This window comes from Eulemur rufifrons, chromosome 28, assembly GCF_041146395.1.
Source record: "Eulemur rufifrons isolate Redbay chromosome 28, OSU_ERuf_1, whole genome shotgun sequence".
Classification (NCBI taxonomy): Eukaryota; Metazoa; Chordata; class Mammalia; order Primates; family Lemuridae; genus Eulemur; species Eulemur rufifrons.
Window position 1 is genome coordinate 46,756,545 of NC_091010.1, and position 19,234 is coordinate 46,775,778.

General features: G+C 38.6%; 1 protein-coding gene and 1 pseudogene across 2 annotated transcripts in view; one reads left to right on the top strand and one right to left on the bottom strand.

Moving 5' to 3' along the window:
• ENTPD7 (ectonucleoside triphosphate diphosphohydrolase 7) overlaps positions 1-15,454 on the top strand; it is a 36,577-nt gene extending 21,123 nt beyond the window's left edge. For both annotated transcript variants that reach the window (XM_069461220.1, XM_069461221.1), the window contains 8 exons: positions 1,551-1,654; positions 3,775-3,831; positions 5,819-5,952; positions 7,383-7,549; positions 9,788-10,112; positions 10,481-10,566; positions 11,587-11,748; positions 12,827-15,454. In XM_069461220.1, the coding sequence (XP_069317321.1) occupies positions 1,551-1,654; positions 3,775-3,831; positions 5,819-5,952; positions 7,383-7,549; positions 9,788-10,112; positions 10,481-10,566; positions 11,587-11,748; positions 12,827-13,058 (1,267 nt within the window). In that variant the 3' untranslated portion in view covers positions 13,059-15,454. The remainder of the gene's footprint in view (positions 1-1,550; positions 1,655-3,774; positions 3,832-5,818; positions 5,953-7,382; positions 7,550-9,787; positions 10,113-10,480; positions 10,567-11,586; positions 11,749-12,826) is intronic.
• Positions 8,553-9,194, bottom strand: LOC138376542 (receptor-binding cancer antigen expressed on SiSo cells pseudogene; annotated as a pseudogene).
• Positions 15,455-19,234: the final 3,780 nt, after the last annotated feature.

Genomic DNA, 19,234 nt, shown 5'->3' on the forward strand with positions numbered 1-19,234 from the left:
CAATGAACTTTTTTAGAAATTGTACTTGACATTATTGGAAGATTATTATTTCAAATGTAATTCTTAACTTTTACATGCTAAAAGCATTCTTCACTAAGTAATGCTGACAACTATCTGAGGCAGTAGAATTTTTTTGTAATGAATAATTTTAAAAATCCAAGATAATTGGTCTTATTTATTTATTCATTTTTTTTAAGATAGAGTCTTGCTCTGTCACCCAGGCTGGAGTGTAGTGGCACGATTATAGCTCACTGCAACCCCCAGCTCCTGGGCTTCAGTGATCCTCCTGAGTAGCTGGGACTGCAGGGGCACACCACCACACCCAGCTAATTTTTAAATTTTTTGCAGAGACAGGGTCTCACTGTATTACCCAGGCTGGTCTCAAACTCCTGGTCTCTAGCAATCCTCCCATCTTGGCCCCCAAATGGTCTTATTTTTGATGAATGTTTTCTCTAGATTCATATTTCTACTTCCAGCTTTGTTTCTTTGTTTTTCTTTGTCTGATATTGATAACATACTTAAAATGTTAGAGGAAAGACAACCCTATAGATACTAAGTTTCAAATGTTATCCCCAAATTAAAAATGTTGTTATGTCCTTTGGATTTTGATCCTGATCTGGGGCTTTCAAATGGTAAATTTTTTTTTTTTTTTTTTTTTTTTTTGAGACAGAGTCTCACTGTGTTGCCCGGGCTGGAGTGCGGTGGCATCAGACTAGCTCACAGCGACCTCCTGGGGTCAAGCAATCCTTCTGCCTCAGCCACCCAAGTAGCTGGGACTACAGGCATGCGCCACCATGCCCAGCTAATTTTTTCTATATATTTTTAGCTGTCCATATAATTTCTTTCTATTTTTAGTAGAGGTGGGGTCTCCCTTTTGCTCAGGCTGGTCTCGAACTCCTGAGCTCAAATGATCCGCCCACCTCGGCCTCCCAGAGTGCTAGGATTACAGGCGTGAGCCACTGCGCCTGGCCGGTAAAATTTTTATAGAGAAAAAAAATCAACCCTTAAAAGGGTTGATTAAAAAGTTAATTGTTAGCTTATATAATGGATTATATAAAGTTATATAATGGATTATATAAAAACTTGTGGAACTAACAGTACTTCTTGTGTGGGAATTTGAGGCATTGTTTCTGTATTGTTAAGATCTGAGGATGAGATTATGTTCGTTAATTTAACATCTTTTTTCACTGTTAGTTAGGAATAATGTAAAGACATCTACTTTATAGATTATGAAACTGTGCTGCAGTTTCCTGTGGCTTATTTGTACTCAGCTTGTGAGAGACATAGAACCATAGTCTCATCTTTTAACACTATTCGAAGTATAACATTATTTAAGGGAAAATTATTACTATTACCATATTGCCTTTTATGTAGGAGGCTATACTTGGAGGCATTTTAAACCTTTGAAATCAAAAGAGTTACCAAAAAGAAGCAGGGCTTGACAAATGGATGAGGTGGGTGAACAGTGAGGTCATAAATGGACAAGTTGAGGCAATTTGTGAGAAGAGAGCTTAATGATTAACTTTGGGATTTTTTGTTCTTTCTTGCAGGAAGCAGTTGGCTATTTTGGCTGACCTAGTGAAAGATTTACCGCTGGAGTTTGACTTCCTCTTTTCACAGTCTCAGGCAGAAGTGATCTCTGGGAAGCAGGAAGGTACTGGGCTTTGAGGGGTGCAGCTGGTTCACTTCTAAGCCAGGCACGGCCCAGCCTCTCTAACAGGCATTTAGAATTACTTTATGTATCTGATATTTATTTTTTCTGCCAGTAATTTTCTTGATTCTGCTATATAGTTTATTTGATTATTTGCATAGTCTGCATTGGTATCTATTTTAGAACGCTGCTTCTAGAAATCATAAATGTAGATCTGTTTTTAACTTAGTGCTAAGCGCTATGTTTATAAGCATGTATTAGTATTTAATGATTCCAACTGGATATTTGGTTAGCTAACTGTACTTTTGAAAACATATAGTTCTAGGGGTTGTATCAAGTTTGTCAAATACAAATGTAAAGCAAATTATTAAAGTAACAGGAAACTTTAATTTCAGGGAATAATCAAAATGAGTTCCTTTTGTTTTGTTATGGGCTCTCCTTTACTGCAATTATTATGCAGCATTGATACTTCCCTAGAAGCTCATACTATTGGGTTTATGCTTTTGGGGTAGAGTTGAATATGTGTTCTCGTGTAGTAAAATGTGGCCAGTTTGATGACTTATGTTTCTATTTCTTGAAAAAGGGAAGGAGATCTTATATGTCTTCTAGTGGTAGTCCACACGAGAGGAAAGATATACCTTTTTAAATTTCAGTATCGAAATTTTTCAGTCCTAGAATTTCCATTTTGTTCTTCTTAATATTCTATTTCTTTTCTTTTCTATATCTTTGCTGAGACCTTCTGTGTTTTCATTCTTTTAAGACTGCTCATATTTCTTGGTTATATGGCTGCTTTAATATCTTTGTCTGATAATTCCAACATATGTCATCTCAGGGTTGGCAGTTTTTGATTGCTTTTTCCCTTATCCTTATTATGAGTTGAGTTTTTCTTCATCCTTTATATGCCAAGTAATTTTATATTCTATCTTGGAATATTACATTATGAGACTCTTGGTCCTATTTAATTCATAAAGAGAACATAGTTTTTTTGTTTTAGCATGCAGTTGACCTGGTTGTGTTCAGGCCTCAAGTTCTGACCTGCCTTCTGTGGGCTGTGATTCCATTAGCTTATTCTTCAAAGCCTTGGCACTGCTATTTGGGTTTGTCTTATGTGTGTGTCAGCTAATCTGGAACCTGGGCACTGGCCTGGCCCATAGTTCAGTTCCCAGAGTCATTGGTATATTGTTTAGGGTCAGATCCATGCGTGTGTAGCTTGGAGGTGAGCCCAGAGGTTCATACACAACTTTGCTCCCTGTTGTCCACGATCTCCCTGACACCTTTTGGTTTCTTGGAGCTCACTCTCATGGTCCTCTTGTCAGAGAACCAGGACTTTAATTTGCCCCCTCTGCCTTGCACTTCCCATGATTGTTTCTGCATCCAGGGCCAAATAGTGGAGGACAGGGAGAAAAATAAGGAATAGGGATTTGCCCCACACTCTTGAAGCTACAGCTTCTCTGGTCAGAGAGAATAATTCACATCCCTCAGTTTTATGTATCTGCCCAACTTCCACCTCTGTTGCTGCAGGATTGCCTGGAGTTAGAACAAACTAAAGGAAAAAAAGCAGATTTTTTCCTATTCTCCCTGAACCTTTCGCATCCCGTTTTTTGCTCCTTGGACCAGAAAGCAAGGTCTTGAAGTTCTTTCTGTTCATATTTGGTGTATACTTTCATATTTCAAGCTGTTCTTGAGTCCAGGCCAGGCAATATCTGAGGGGAAAAATATGGGATGCTCACTACTGATTTGGTGGTACTTTAAATTCTGGTCTCATTCTCATAAAACTGCTCCATGCACTCTATCTAGAGTTTATATTTACATTCGGTGGGGAGGCAGGGTGGAGTGTACTTACTCTATCTTGCCCAGAACGAGAGTTCCAAGATTTACATTTTTAAACATTTGTTTTTACAATTAATTCCTATTCATTGTAGGAAATTTGGAAGATGCAAATAATTTTAAAAGGAACAAAAATCACAAGATAACAGATTTGAAGTCCATTCATTGGGAGTATGGAATAAAATACTATGGTTACTATTTTCCAAGAAAAGGAGAAAAAGAGAAGCTGTAGGGAGAGGTATATACATGGTATAGCAGTAAAGAATTAAGTGAGGGCTTTTATATTTCTTACTTAGGAGTTTATGCGTGGATTGGAATCAACTTTGTTTTGGGAAGATTTGACCATGAGGATGGTGAGTAAAATTGTCTTCTTAACAATAATTCATTACCTAAGGGCTTGAAGGTTTAAGTCATACCTATCCATAGCATGTAAGTGCTAATTTTTGTTTGCTTTATTCTATAATATATATTTAATAGTTTTAAAATAATAATACTGATAATGTTATTAACAAATAAGACTACTAGAATGCAGTTTAAGATATTTGTTCCTATAGGCACCTAATTTTTGACAAAGCGGGAAAGAATATACTCTGGGGACAAGAATCCCTATTCAATAAATGGTGCTGGGAGAATTGGTTAGCCACTTGTAGAAGACTGAAACAGGACCCACAGCTTTCACCTCTCACAAAAATCAAATCACGGTGGATAACAGACTTAAACCTTAGGCGTGATACAATCAGAATTCTAGAAGAAAATGTAGGAAAGACTCTTACAGACATTGGCCTAGGCAAAGAATTTATGAAGAAGACCCCCAAGGCAATCACAGCAGCAACAAAAATAAATGAATGGGACATGATTAAATTAAAAAGCTTCTGCACAGCCAAAGAAACAGTCCAGAGAATAAACAGACCACCTACAGAATGGGAAAAAATTTTTGCATACTACACATCAGATAAAGGACTGATAACAAGAATCTATTTAGAACTCAGGAAAATCAGCAAGAAAAAATCAAGCAACCCTATCAAAAAGTGGGCAAAGGACATGAATAGAAATTTTTCAAAAGAAGATATAAAAATGGCTAACAAACATATGAAAAAGTGTTCAACATCTCTAATCATCAGGGAAATGCAAATCAAAACCACAATGAGATATCACTTAACCCCAGTGAGAATGGCCTTTATCAAAAAAACCCAAAACAACACATGTTGGCGTGGGTGTGGAGAGACAGGAACACTAATACACTGCTGGTGGGACTGCAAACTAGTGCAACCCCTGTGGAAAGCATTATGGAGGTATCTTAAACAGATTCAAGTAGACCTGCCATTTGACCCAGCAATCCCATTACTGGGCATATACCCAAAGGAAAAAAGGTCATTCTGTAACAAAGACACATGTACCCGAATGTTTCTAGCAGCACAATTCACAATAGCAAAGATGTGGAAACAACCCAAATGCCCATCAATACATGACTGGATTAGTAAACTGTGGTATATGTATACCATGGAATATTACTCAGCTATAAGGAATGATGAAGATACGACATCTCTATGGTTCTCCTGGAGAGAGTTGGAACCCATTATATTAAGTGAAGTATCCCAAGAATGGAAAAACAAGCATCACATGTACTCACCAGAAAATTGGTTTCCCTGAACATCACCTAAATACAAATCTGGGAACGACACCAATTGGACATCAGACTGAGGTGGGGGGTGGGGGAGGGGATGGGGGTATGCCTACACAATGAGTGCATTGCGCACCGTTTGGGGAGTGGTAACACTTGAAGGTGCTGACTCGGGAAAGGGGGGGGTGGGGAAAAAAATATGAAACTGTTGTTTTTAACTTGCATTGTTCACTTAATAATTTATCATGAATATTTCCCATATTATTTCATATCATTGTACAAGAAATAATAAAAAAAAAAAAAAAGAAGGAGTGGAGACGAGAGAGCTCTCTGTCCCTGAAAACACACAGAGACGCCATGTGAGCACACAGCAAAACAGCGGCCACCCACCAGCCAAGAAAAGAGGCCTCCAAGTGAACCCTACCTGCTGGCACCTTGATCTGCACTTCTCAGCCTTTAGAACTTTGAGAAATAAATGTCTGTCATTTAAAAAAAAAAAAAAAAAAAGATATTTGTTCCTTTTGTCCTTGGGATATATCTCATCGGGGATGTATGGTCAAAATGTCATGTTTAAGTCATTTGAAATAATTCTTCTCTGTATAATATACAGTTGGTACAGTTAGATTAATTTCAATATTTTATGGGATTGCTGTTTTCTGTTTTTGAATTAAGTTGGGTTTTTAATTACTAGAGCCCTTCTATTCCATTATTTATTTCAGAATCAGATGCTGAGGCTCCCCAGGAACTGGTGACAGGACGCAGAAGGACAGTAGGGATACTGGATATGGGAGGAGCCTCTCTCCAAATTGCATATGAAGTTCCTACCTCAACCTCTGTCCTTCCTGCAAAACAGGTATTTTACCTTGTAGGGAAATTCAGCTTCTAGGAATACCAGTATTTGAGAAGGAAGAACAGTCTTTGGACTTAGACCAACCCGCCTGGGCCAAGGTTCATCCATGTCATAGTATGTATCAGTACTTCATTCCTTTTTGTGGCTAAATAACATTCCATTGGATGACAGACCATGCCACATTTTGTTTATCCATTATAAGTTACTGATGGACATTCAGGTGGTTTGCACTTTTTGGCTATTATGGATAATGCTGCTGTCAACATTCACGTACACATTTTTGTGTTGATGTACGTTTTCAGATTTCTTGCATACATACCTAGGAGAGGAATTGCTGGGCACAATAGTATTTGCACAAATTAAAAATAAATATATTCAGGCTGGGTGTTGTGGCTCATGCCTGTAATCCTAGCAGTTTGGAAGGCCGAAGTGGTAGGATTGCTTGAGATCAGGAGTTCGAGACCAGCCTGAGCAACATAGCGAGACCCCATCTCTACAAAAAATAGAAAAATTAGCTGGTCATGGTAGTCATAGCTATTCAGGAGGCTGAGGAAGGAGGATTGCTTGAGCCCAGGAGTTTGAGTTTGCAATGAGCTATGATGAGGCCACTGTACTCTAGCCTGGGTGACAGAACAAGACCCTGTCACCCTGTCTCCAAAAACAAAAACATTCAAAACAGTAAGCTCCATTTTTATAGGAACACATACATACAAAAATTACACATGAAATATATTAGAATGGTTTAATGGCCAGGAGTGGGAATGGGAGTAGGTATGAGGACAAAAAAGAATAAATAAGATAAAAGAAAGGCTTTGCCATGATAATGTGCCATGAGCTGAGGAATATGATTACTTCAATCTCTGCACCTGAGGTCCCCACCTCCACCCCCACACCAAAAAAATAAAAATAAAAAAATACAACACCTTTTCACTGGAGGTACAATAAACTTGAACTTCCCAGTCCTCAAACTTGTCATACGGAACATTAGGGCTTCTTGGATAGTTTTAGAAAAGGTTATAGAATGGATCTCATGATGATCCCTAAAATTCCCTAGATTTATTTTTATTAATGAATTTGTTTTTCTAATTAGAAAGATAACACATTCCCATTATGGAGAACTGGAAAATCCAGAGAAGTAGATGCAAGAAAATGACATTATCTGTAATAATTCTACCTCCTATATATCTACATATAGTGTTTTAGTCTCTAATTTGGTATTTAATGTTTTATTTGGTTTCTAATTTGTACTTTTCAGTGCACTCTTATAATTTTACGTCTTTGTTTCAAATGATGTCATCAGGATGAAAGAATGCTGTAAGATATTTTAAAGAGTATTCATAGAAAACGATGCCTGGTGTATTAGTAATGTCATAACTTTCTAGAAATCAACCAAAACTAAAATTCCCTTTTTTTCTCTTGATATTGTATTACAGGAAGAAGCTGCCAAGATCCTGCTTGCTGAGTTCAACCTGGGCTGTGATGTGCAACACACCGAACATGTGTACAGGGTTTATGTCACAACCTTTCTGGGTTTTGGAGGCAACTTTGCCCGGCAACGCTATGAAGACCTTGTGCTGAATGAAACTCTTAATAAAAACAGGTACATTTGACATGAGATCTGAGTCTCTTTCTAAAATAGAATGTTGTCAGGCTGTAGATATTAGGAAGAAATATTTACATCCTTCTAGAATAGATAAGTTCTTGCTGCTTCGTTTTTTCTGATCACCTATGCCGACAGGGAAGTATCTCTTAGAGACCCTCTATTAGCCGTCGCACCTGGTCTGGATGAGGGTGCATTCCAGTCTGTGTCATTAGGGCTCATTAAAAAGTAGAGCAGCATTTTATGATCTCTTGCTGTGTCCCCCATCAGACATGGCATCATGGGATAAATGAGATTAATTAAATTGCTAATTTAAAATGTGCAGTATAATGTAGCTGCTTAACAGTTCCTTCTGCATGGAAGTACTCAAGACATGTTTGTTGAATTACAGTACAGTTGCATCGTACGTGGGAGTTAGGTTCTGTAGTGTGCTTAAAAGATAAGCATGTATAGTTAAAATTAGCTTTTAAAATGGGGTTTCTCATTAAGTCTAGAATAGCCAGTTTTTCCTCCAGCATTGAGCAGATCTTGGATTCTTCATTCAAGTACCAGATGAAGTAGCTAGACCATAATGTACAAACAGTTGTGGGGTTTTTTTTTTCTTAGTTACTTAAAATGATTTATTTTATCATTATGCACAATGAAGGAAAGCATAATGGAGAGTTCTTTTCCACTATAAAATTATTTATACTCATCTATTTAGCTAGAAACACTAGCTTGAAGAGGTACTGATATATTCCATCTATAATAATTTCTCCACAGCAACCTATTGTTTTATATTTAGAGCATGTTGAAGAAAATACTGTCTCATAAGTCTTTTTTGTTTTTCTAAGTCTCAACATTCACTAAGTGCTCAAGGTGCTTTGGGAGAATCCCAGTGTCCTGGATGATTGATGAGGGCATTAAAACCAAGCTGTGTATTTGTATTCTGAAAGTACTCCTGAACCCATACAAATGTGGCTTGGGCTGAGGAGCTCAGATCACTCCTGCAGGCACTGTGGTGTTAGAGGAACATTTGTTGTGAAGGTTTCACACCAGTTTTGGTTTTTTCCTTCTTCATTAGCTGCTGTGCTTCCTATTCCATCTTCTTCCTTTGTTGTTCTGTTGCCCTCTTTTCTGTCTGCTGTTTTCTGCTGCCTCAGAACTGCTTCTTGCCAGGCTGCTGAGCTTCTTCCATGCATTGATATTTTCCTGCCAAGTATCTAAGTTCCCTACTTCAGGTGATTGATGAGTAAAAGGCATATCTTATGTAGCTGCCTGTCTATTAGAGAATCTTGTGCTTCCTAGGATGAGAAAACAATAGTTCTCTCTTCTTAATAATGATTTTCTGAGTTTTCCTTATGGTTGGTGTCATATCCTTAAAATAATCAGGTTCCAGTTGTTCCAAAACCACCTGTTGTGTTGCCACATTCCCATTCCGTCTTCAATCTTTACACTTTTGGGCGCATCTTCATCCTAGGAAGTCCACTCTTCAACATCTGTCTGTTTAGGAACTGATGAATAATTAACTGCAGTTGGCAAAGTTATTTGGTTTCCATTTAATTTCTGTCCATGGCCAGATCTGTACATTAATTTCTTTTGGGAATGAGAGTATGGTTGCTAGGCAAGTATAGACTTGAAATAACCAGAACTGTGTGATGGCCATGGTGGAAATCAAAACCTGCCCCTCCACTCCCCTCTCAGAGGCTCCAGGCTCTGCGGGTGGCTTCCAGGAGTTGGTGCTCCACCCGTTCTGTCCCAGCACTGTTCATTCAAAGCCAGGCATGTGCTCTGTCACCATCGCTGGCCATTGCTGTTGCGTCACTGCCGTGGTCCCCTCTTGAGGAAGCTCTCCCCACAGCCTTTCCCACTTCGCCTCCTGCCAGTTGTATTTTTAAACATTAGAAACACACTCAGCATAGTAAGATCTTTGCATTTTTAAGAGGCATGTGGGAATGAAGACCAGATGGAGAAAAGCAGATTCACATCTTCAATTTCACTACACACTAGGAAATACACATATTCACTAAAACGTTGAACAGAATTGCTGACTGCCATATTTCTCTCATTTTTTTTCTAAATTTAATTTGCTTAAGTTGAATGTGCATGTGATACAAGACATAATAATATTCCACCCCATCCTTGTTTCTAGGGATGTCATGAAAATCAATAAGGAGATATCCATGAAGCACATTGTATTTCTTAGACTAGGTTGAGTACAGAGGTGACATGTTTTGCTTGTTCTTGTCATTGTGATAGACTGCTGGGCCAGAAGACAGGTCTGAGTCCTGACAATCCATTTCTGGATCCCTGCCTGCCCGTGGGACTCACAGATGTGGTGGAGAGGAACAGCCAGGTCCTGCATGTCCGGGGAAGAGGCGACTGGGCGACTTGCCGGGCAATGCTGAGCCCCCTGCTGGCTCGCTCCAACACCAGCCAGGCCTCACTGAATGGCATCTACCAGTCGCCGATTGACTTCAATAACAGCGAGTTCTACGGCTTCTCTGAGTTTTTTTACTGTACAGAGGACGTGTTGCGCATAGGAGGCCAGTACCACGGGCCAACATTTGCCAAGGCTGCTCAGGTAAGTTATTACTAATGGAGATGACTCATGCCGGCAGCAGCCATTTTTTAGATGCCCAACTTTGTGCCAGGTGCTATGCAGAGTAGAACGAAGCTCTCTGGCTTTCATCGTTGCTATTCCTAGTCCTAACCTTACCACCTGGGAAGCCTGGGAGGCTCAGGAGCCATGTTGGGCTGGCTTGGTACTAGACTTGGAGGCGCTGGGAATATAGAGGATACGGCATAGCGCTTATGAGTGAATATGCCATTTCTGTTTCATTTGTGGGCTAGTAGCCCACAGGTAATGGAAATGGAACAGTGGCAACCATGGGGACGTTAGAGAGTTTGCCTCCAATTTCATGTTGCACTGACTCTCTGTGGTTGTTCCAGGATTACTGTGGCATGGCTTGGTCGGTACTAACCCAGAGATTCAAAAATGGCCTCTTTTCATCACATGCAGATGAGCATCGACTCAAGTAAGTCACTTCCTTTTCTTCTTTAGATGTGGCTTTAAAATGTAGACGGCAGATTATAATGAGAGAGAGTGAGCAATAATACAGATGAGATTTTATGTTGAAGGAGCATTTCATTATTTCAGATTGTGATTTTCTGAGGGATGGGCTCAAAATAGTGAGCCTATTTTATTTTAGCAAAGCCAAGGGAAATCATTGATTATCAAAGAGAGTTCTCTCCAAGTGCTTTGACATCCAAAGTGATGATCTTTTTTTATTTTATTTTATTTTTTTTTTCTTTTTAAAGGCTGGTCAAGTGGAGCAATGGGAGTGGAGAAGGAACAAAGGAATCTGTAACTGATTGTGATCAATTAGTTTAAACACCACTGCACCACTGCACAGGACCAACCTGTTTTTTTAAAAACTTTTTAGTATAGAGAATATCAAACATACAGAAAAGTAGAAAGAGTAGTAACATAAACTCTCATGTAGCTATCACACAGCTTCAACAAATATCAACATTTTGCCAGTTTGGTTCACTGGTCTTCCTGTTTTATAAACAATTTAGTTTAAAATTTTTTAAACAAACAAAAATAGAATAGTATAATGAGCTCCTGTGTACCAGTGACCCAGCTTCTCTAACAGTATCAGCTCCAGGCCACTTTTGTTTTTATCTGTTATCCAACCCACTATCCCCCTCTTACCACAGCTGGGTTATTTTAAACCAGATCTCAGACATCATATAATTACATTGGTAGATATTTCAGCATGCTCTCTGAAGATAGGGACTCCAAAAAAAAAAAGAAAACAAAAAGAAACATTGCCACAATCTCATTATTGCCAAAAAGATACTCTTCATTTTTGTGGTAAACACGAGATAAAGTGGGCTCAAATTGGGCTCCATCTAGAGGTGAGGAAGGTGAAGCCAGGAGAGGCAGATCCTTTGACATCTAGTGTGAATACAGTATGGCTTATTGAGAAGGAAGGCATTAGAATTCTTTTCTCTTTTTTTAAAACATAATTAATTTTTTTTTGGTCACACAGATATCAGTGTTTTAAATCAGCTTGGATGTACCAAGTCCTACATGAAGGATTCCACTTTCCCTATGACTATCCAAACCTGCGGACAGCCCAGCTGGTATATGACCGAGAAGTTCAGTGGACGCTGGGAGCCATTCTATATAAGACACGTTTCTTACCACTCAGGTAAAGTGAGACTGACCAAGCTGGTATCTTGAGCTCAGAGGATATTAGTCAATGCCTCAGAATGGTTTTTTTTTTTTAAGTGACTTCCCTTCCTTCCCCATTCCACCTCCTCCAAAAAACCAAACTCCCATTACTTCCACATGAGCTGCTATTACGAATCAGGTTGAGCATTATTGGTCTGGAATCTGTTTACTCAGCTTTGCCATTTCAGAAATTCAGCTTTTTATGTTCACCCACAGTAATCAGTCTTAAGGATTGAGCTCTTACTGATCATTTCAAAGATATGAAATGATAAAATGATAAACTAAGTCATTCATAAGATATGCTGGAAAACATATCTGATGAGTTGGGGATCGTGGGGACCTGGAAAGTCTGCTCCAAAGGGTTGGTTACTGTCACGCAGAAGCGATGTCCCAGCATTTGCCAGTTCTCATTTGTCCAGAGAAGCCAGAAATCCATATGAAGTCTTTTAGCTTAGAGATTCACATTTTAAAACAATAGTGCGGTTCAAACAAGACAAAACTAGATCTGGGATTGGGATCACCAAAGAGTAGCTTCTGTTCTAGCCAGGCAGATCATTGCACTTTGGTTTACATATATCTGTTTGTTTTTTTTTCCCAGATTATCAGACAAATGATCAAGCAACAGCTTTCTTTAGATATATCCTAGATCCTAAGGAAATGCAGCAAATTAAAAAAAAATTTAGACATGATCTGATTTCTTGATTGAATTCAGGGGGATACCCTAGTCTCATTAGTACCATATGTAAAAACTGTATTTTAAGATTTGTGTTACAGATGACTGGTCTTGTCTTCTATTCATCTTTTTGGTTTTAGTTTTAAAGACCTTCTGATTTTGTCCCCAGATGAGGAAGTGTGAGGCTCCTTCTCTAGGTCAGGAAAGGCAGGTGCAGGAGGAATCACACAGCAGCCCAGGGGCTGGGGATGTCTGTGGAGCCGGTATCACAGAATGTTTGTGTGGATGAAATAAATAGGATAACACCACTGAACCTTTCACATCAGAGTAAATGTTTCCCTCTGGAAATAATGGTTTTTTTTCTACTTTCAAACTCCTCCAGGGATCTTCGGCAGGAAGGTGTCCGGCAAGTGCATGGTAGCTGGTTACGTCTCTCCTTTGTGTACAACCACTATCTCTTCTTTGCCTGTATCCTGGTGGTGCTACTGGCCATCATCCTGTACCTTCTGCGGCTGCGCCGAATTCACCACCGACAAACTCGAGCCTCAGCTCCATTGGACTTGCTGTGGCTTGAAGAGGTGGTGCCCATGATTGGCGTACAGGTGGGACCGTGAGGCCAGACCAGGACTAGAGAAGCTTGAGCACCCCAGAGTCGCTGCTCATTGAATTCCTCCACTTTCTTGTGCTGGCCTCAGATGCTGCGCTGCTTGACCTTGTGGGTATTTTCCTTTGGAATTCCTACCTTAATTTCTTCATTAATTCCTTCTCAGTTCCCAGGTCTCTTCTCCGAGAGAAGCTGTAATTTAGTCTGTGATGAGAGATTGGTGCTAACACTGGGGACCAAGCTTTGTCCGATTGAAGCGTGCTTCGACTCCTTTATCCTGAGAGGTCTAGTATGTTCCTGGGATCTTGCCTTTTCTTCCCTTACTAAAGCATGAGGTTTGGCATTGGGCATGCTAGAAGCCTGGTTGAAACCAAACTTTGGAGCATCTGATTCAGAGCCGGAGACATTCTAGCAAGTGCAACAGCCTCTTCTTTCTCTGTAACAGAGATATCATTTATGTGGAGATCCACAGCTTTTAATAAGGATCCAAGATCTTTGGAGTTCAAAGGACCAGATATGAATTTCCAGACAACCAAAATAACATAACTTCTTTGCTTACTTGACAAAGTAGCCATTGTGGGTGTGATCCAAGATCCCTGATGTAGTGTTGCTGATGTTGGTGTGTGATTTTAAAGGTTAGAACCCCTTCTAAATGAATGGTCCATGGAAGATTTTTTAGCATCTTATCTGATGCCTGGTATGACCAGGGTAGAAAATTTTTCCCTGTCTATGTGCCTCACAGGCTGTTTGGGCATTAATTTTGCTTTTGAACCTTAAGTGTGCTTTTGTAGGATGGAGAAACTGTGATGGGGATGGGGGACCTAGATTTGTCTGGTTTCAGGTCACTGTCCCCTAGGCTTATTTTTATGAGCTCCCGTCCAGGAAGATTCAAAGAGAGTTCTTCATTTCACTGCTAAGTTCAATACATAGTTTGGGAAGGGATGTATCTGGTTTGTTTTTAAAGGAACGAAGAACAGTATCAAGAGAGTGGGCAAAGGCAATAACATCAAAGCTCTTATTTATTAATTATTTCTGAGAAATAGAAGTTTTCTTAATTTCTGACTCTTGGAATATCTGAAAGTGAGGAAATTCTAAACTTTGGAATAGATAAATCTGTTAATAAGTAATCTGGCAACTTCCAGAACCTCTGTTAAGAGATTGCCCAGTCACAAACAGCACTTCCATTAATGGAGTGAGAGGAAAAGCCATAGTAGTTACATTTTCATCCACTACCCTTCAGGAGCTTTGCTTCTTTTCTACATTTAGCCTTTAACTTGCATGAAGATTGCTTTTTCATCAACTCTCCCATGGAGTCGTCTTTATACTTTACCCTTTCCTGTATGCAGCCCTGAATGCCCTGTCTACGAATATGCTCCCAGAGTTGAAGTAGCTTTCTCTTCTGTTGCCTTTTGATTTCTAGAATTAGATGAACAGAGGCAAAGATCCCTGACTTTAAGAAAAAAAAAATGGAACTCTTAAAAAATAAATTTCATACTAGGAGCTGAAAGGAATTAAATGCTTCATAGAACAGAGAAAAAGAAATCAAAATCCTCCTAGAAATAAACTAAGAATAAGTACACTGACACTTGGCTGGTAGGTGAAAGGTGATGAGCCTTGAATTGTTTTCAAATTAGGTAAACATGGATCTAGCAAAGAGTTTCCTTTGGAAATATCTTTTACCTTTCATTAGGGCTTCTGTCACAGCAATTTCCTTTATTTTTATTATTTTTTTTTTTGAGATATGGTCTCACTCTGTTGCCTGGGCTAGAGTGTCATGATGTCACTATAGCTCACAGCAACCTCAAACTCCTGGGCTCAAGCCATCCTTCTGGCTCAGCCTTCCCAGTAGCTGGGACTACAGGCATGTATCACCACGCCCAGCTAATTTTTTCTATTTTTGGTAGAGACAGAAGTCTTCCTCTTGCTCAGGCTGGTATCAAACTCCAAACCTCAAGTGATAATCCCACCTCGGCCTCCCAGAGTACTAGGATTACAGATGTGAACCACTGGGCCTGGCCAATTTCCTTTCATTTTTAAGACTTTCAAATTGCCTTGATTTTCTTTTATTTCTTAGTATCTTTGTGTCCTGTGAGTAAGCCCTTGCCTTATGAATGCTGCTTGAAAATAATATCAGAATGTTTTTGCTAGCCATTGCCTATTCAGGTAACTTTTTCTTTTCCCCTTATGTAATTTCCAAATACTATTTTTGGTTTTTCTGTGATATCTAGTCAAAAATCTAGTCAAAAGGTACCGGGCTGGCTAACAGTGATCATTCAGGTGCTCAAAATGAAACTGAAGCAGGGAGGTAGTGATTAGCCCAAATTGAAAGCTTTTATTAGTAAAGTTATCCTTCATCCTGGTTGTAATAAAAGCCACCACATTAAACACTTATTATGTACCACAGCAATTTCTTAATTTTATGTGTATTATTTAATGATTACAACCTTTCAGATATTATGTTCTTTTTATAGTTGAGAATCTCAGGATACCTACATTTATAATTTTTTCAATATAAATGTATTTCTTATTCTTAATTTATTTTAATTAGTCTTTGAGTTTTTGTTTATTGTACTATATGTCATTATTTTAATGTTATGGGATATAGGCTTGTCTTTATTACCATGAGTGAGACTTCCCAGAGTTCTGTAGTGTAAAAATATGAAGGAAAAATTTTTTTCATACCCCTCAGAGGAACATAGTATTTGCTCTTGGTAATATTGGCTCCTGTGCTTCCTCCATTCTCCTAATTAATAGATTTTAAATGAAATCTCATTAGCTAGAAACAGAAGCCATTTTTCCTTGCTTAGGGCCAATTACTTACATACATTGCTTCCTCATAATGAAATCTATCTTGCCATACCCTTTACCCTCTTTTAGCCTTCAGTTTTTAAATATTTATTTTCTATTTGCATTTCTGCACTTTGAGTGGTCCCCCTATGTAGGTAATTACGGTGTCATAAAATGCACACTCCACTAATTCCTTTGAAGCTTACCAACCACTCTTGTTAACCTGAACTGTTATAGTACTTTTACTATTACTGAGGACGGTCACAAATGTCAAAATTGGAGTCAGTGGCTTATAGTAATGATGCTTTATTAGTCTTGTGATGGCACAATCCATCACTTTCCCCTGAATTCTTGTCACTGGAACATAATGAAAATATGTATAATGCCCACTTATGTGGCATTATGTTCACTTAAGTTGCAGTTAACTCTAAGCCAAATTATACCACCTTTCTCTCTGTACCTTAGCAACTTGAACTGAATTTCCCTGGTCTGGGAAATCTTATCACTTTCCACCAACCTTGTATTTACTTTCCAACTGTTATCCAAAGTATTCTGCCCCTCCCCTCCTCAGCATAAGAGCTTCCTTTTACTTCAAGGCCTTGGGTAGTGATTATTGAAATGTGGCTGACTGAAGGTCTGCCATGCACTTGCTAAGTTAGTCTTTTTAGGCATTAACACTTGTCACATCCTTATTTAAATTTTTGAAATAAAATAGCTTATACTTCTCACTGGTATTATCTAAACAGATGCTTTCCCCCTACCCTGTCTCAGTTTTGTGTTTTGCTCTTTTCAGGGGTGAAAGACAAGTGGGCGGTATCATTGGTTTATAATAGAAGACCAGGCTGCCCCAAAGAGCCTTCTATTTTATCCATAGCCCTGATGTTAAAGGTTGATGGGAATGGAGTTTCCAACAGCAATCATTAATTATAAATAAATTTCAGGAGACAAGAGTTTTAAAGCCAGAATTTTAGAGGTCTTCTGGTCACCCTCCTTGTTTTATGAGTAATGAAATAGAGGCCCAGAGCAGTTGTAATATGTGCAGTCACAGTGAGTGGAATCTTGGACCCCAGGTTTCTCTGTAACACCCCTCGCTCCCAACCACTTTGACAGCTACAATGAAATGCTTATTGACAGAATCTTTCTGCAGGTGTATTTCAACAGAATCTATTCTTCATGATATAGCTGGCTGCAATTCACCATGCTCAGTCTTTATAACTGCTTCTGATATTCATTTATAATTGCTTTGTTCACAGTGAGTAATAAACTTCGAAAGAAATACTAAACTTCGTTAGAAATAGTGCCAAGTTTCCACTACATCTAGTTTATTTCTTTTAAAACTTTTAAATTTTAGATGTCTCTTTTAAATAATTTGCTTAATTTTGTACAATTTTCTTAACCACAGCATCCAAGCAATTCATAAGATTAAGATGGTTACAATCTAAATGAGGATATAAATGCCTATTAGATCTACCTCACTTACAGAACATGGTTGTAATTCTTGTGAAGTTTCCAGACTCACTTACAGAAACAGAATGCTATTTCTTTTGCTATCTTTAAGCTTCTTTTCAGACTAACTCAGAACTAGTATGTAATTTTCCTTTTTGCTGTAGTATATGGTATAACATAATTTCAACTGGGATTAAGAAGTAAGGTAAAAATAGCAGATGTTTCAAATTCTCCTAGTCTGTTAGGTATGCTGGCTTGAGTCCTGCCACTGGGGCAATGTGCTTGTCAAACTTGTGAAGATTGTATTGGTATTATAAAAAAAAATTACTGTTAAAAAACGAGGATCCAAAACCAAAAGTTTTGGCTCTTTTGATTAAAAATCTACAATAGTAAACATTTTTGCAAACAGTGAATATACCTGACATCAGTACTTTTAAGTTATATTCTATATTCCTTATGGCTCTGTCTCATAACCTGGATCTAATCTGAAAAGCTGTAGTGCCGTTTGGGTGTCCTGTCCACCTTCTGGTTTGTTTCTGCAGGTAGCTTGTTAAAGCTTCATTTTAATCCCACTTTGCCTACGTACATTCTTTTTTATATCCTAATAGACTTCCCTTATGTTACTACATGTTTCCCTTTTGCTCTAATATTTCATTATTTCCCCGTTTGTTGGTACCATTATTAGAAGGACAGTGAAAGAATAACACACGAGTTGACCATTGTGTTTCTCAGGAAATCTGAGCAATAAGATCCTTTTATTTGTAAAACTGAATCATTACTCATAAGGGCTTTCACTTTTAAAATATAATCAATCATTGCTTGCCATTTCTATAAAAACCAAAGCTGAAAACTTTTCTGAAACACAGGATGTCTATAGCCATGCCTGATTTCAGGCCAGCCTGAAGACATACCTGCTCCTGAGCCTCTCCTTTTAAGGAGGGCAGCCACTTGTATACCCTCCGGTGGCCTATCGCTTTGGTACTTTCCTAAGTGGCCCATCCTACAGAGCACCTACCAGAGTTTGGCCTGCTGCTGGTGAAGGCCCTCCCTCTTATTAGCTTCATGAAAGTTTTTCTCCACAAGCAGGGATCCCAGACAAATATTTTGGTTTCTAGTATTTGTTATTATGTTGTGTTTGAAATTCTCATTCTACAATTCCTCTTTAGTTGAAGCCCTGAAGTATATGCCATGTCTATTATTTCTACCTTGAACAATGGACTCTGCAGTGTGTTGAAAGGTATCTTTTTATTATTATCCACAAGTAGACATGCCACACTTTAAAACACCAAAGGCTGCCTATATTGCATTGCTTTTTGAGGGCTAAGACTGTATGTTTTTCTTTTTGTTTGTTTGTTTTTTGTTTTTGTTTTGAGACAGAGTCTCGCTCTGTTGCCCGGGCTAGAGTGCCATGGTGTCAGCCTAGCTCACAGCAACCTCAAGCTCCTGGGCTTAAGTGATCCTCCTGCCTCAGCCTCCTGAGTAGCTGGGACTACATGTATGTTTTTCTAATGCTTCATGTTAAATAATTATTTTGTTGAACAGTCCTTAAAATTTAACATTGTAAGTCAGTGTTGAGGAAAATGTGCAACACATGTTAGAGAAGTGATGTACTCTCCCTTATACAGGGATGTGGGTATGTGTGTTATAATACACATGCCGATATATAACCCACCACTTGTCTGAGGACCAGAAAGATAGCTGTCGATAAACTAGTTATCCTAAAATCATGATCAGTGTTGGTCTTTGCAACCAACATTACTTTAGGCAGTTGCTAAATCATTACCCGTGCTACAACGGACAGCATTTGTCAATGTAAGTTAAGGACAAGAATATCTGGGTTGACTGATTAAGGAAAGCCATATGTTTTAATTTCTTCATGTTATAAAAACAACTGACAGAACTTTTAAGAGATTTTTGAGAATACTAAGGAAAATTCATTTAATCCTATACATA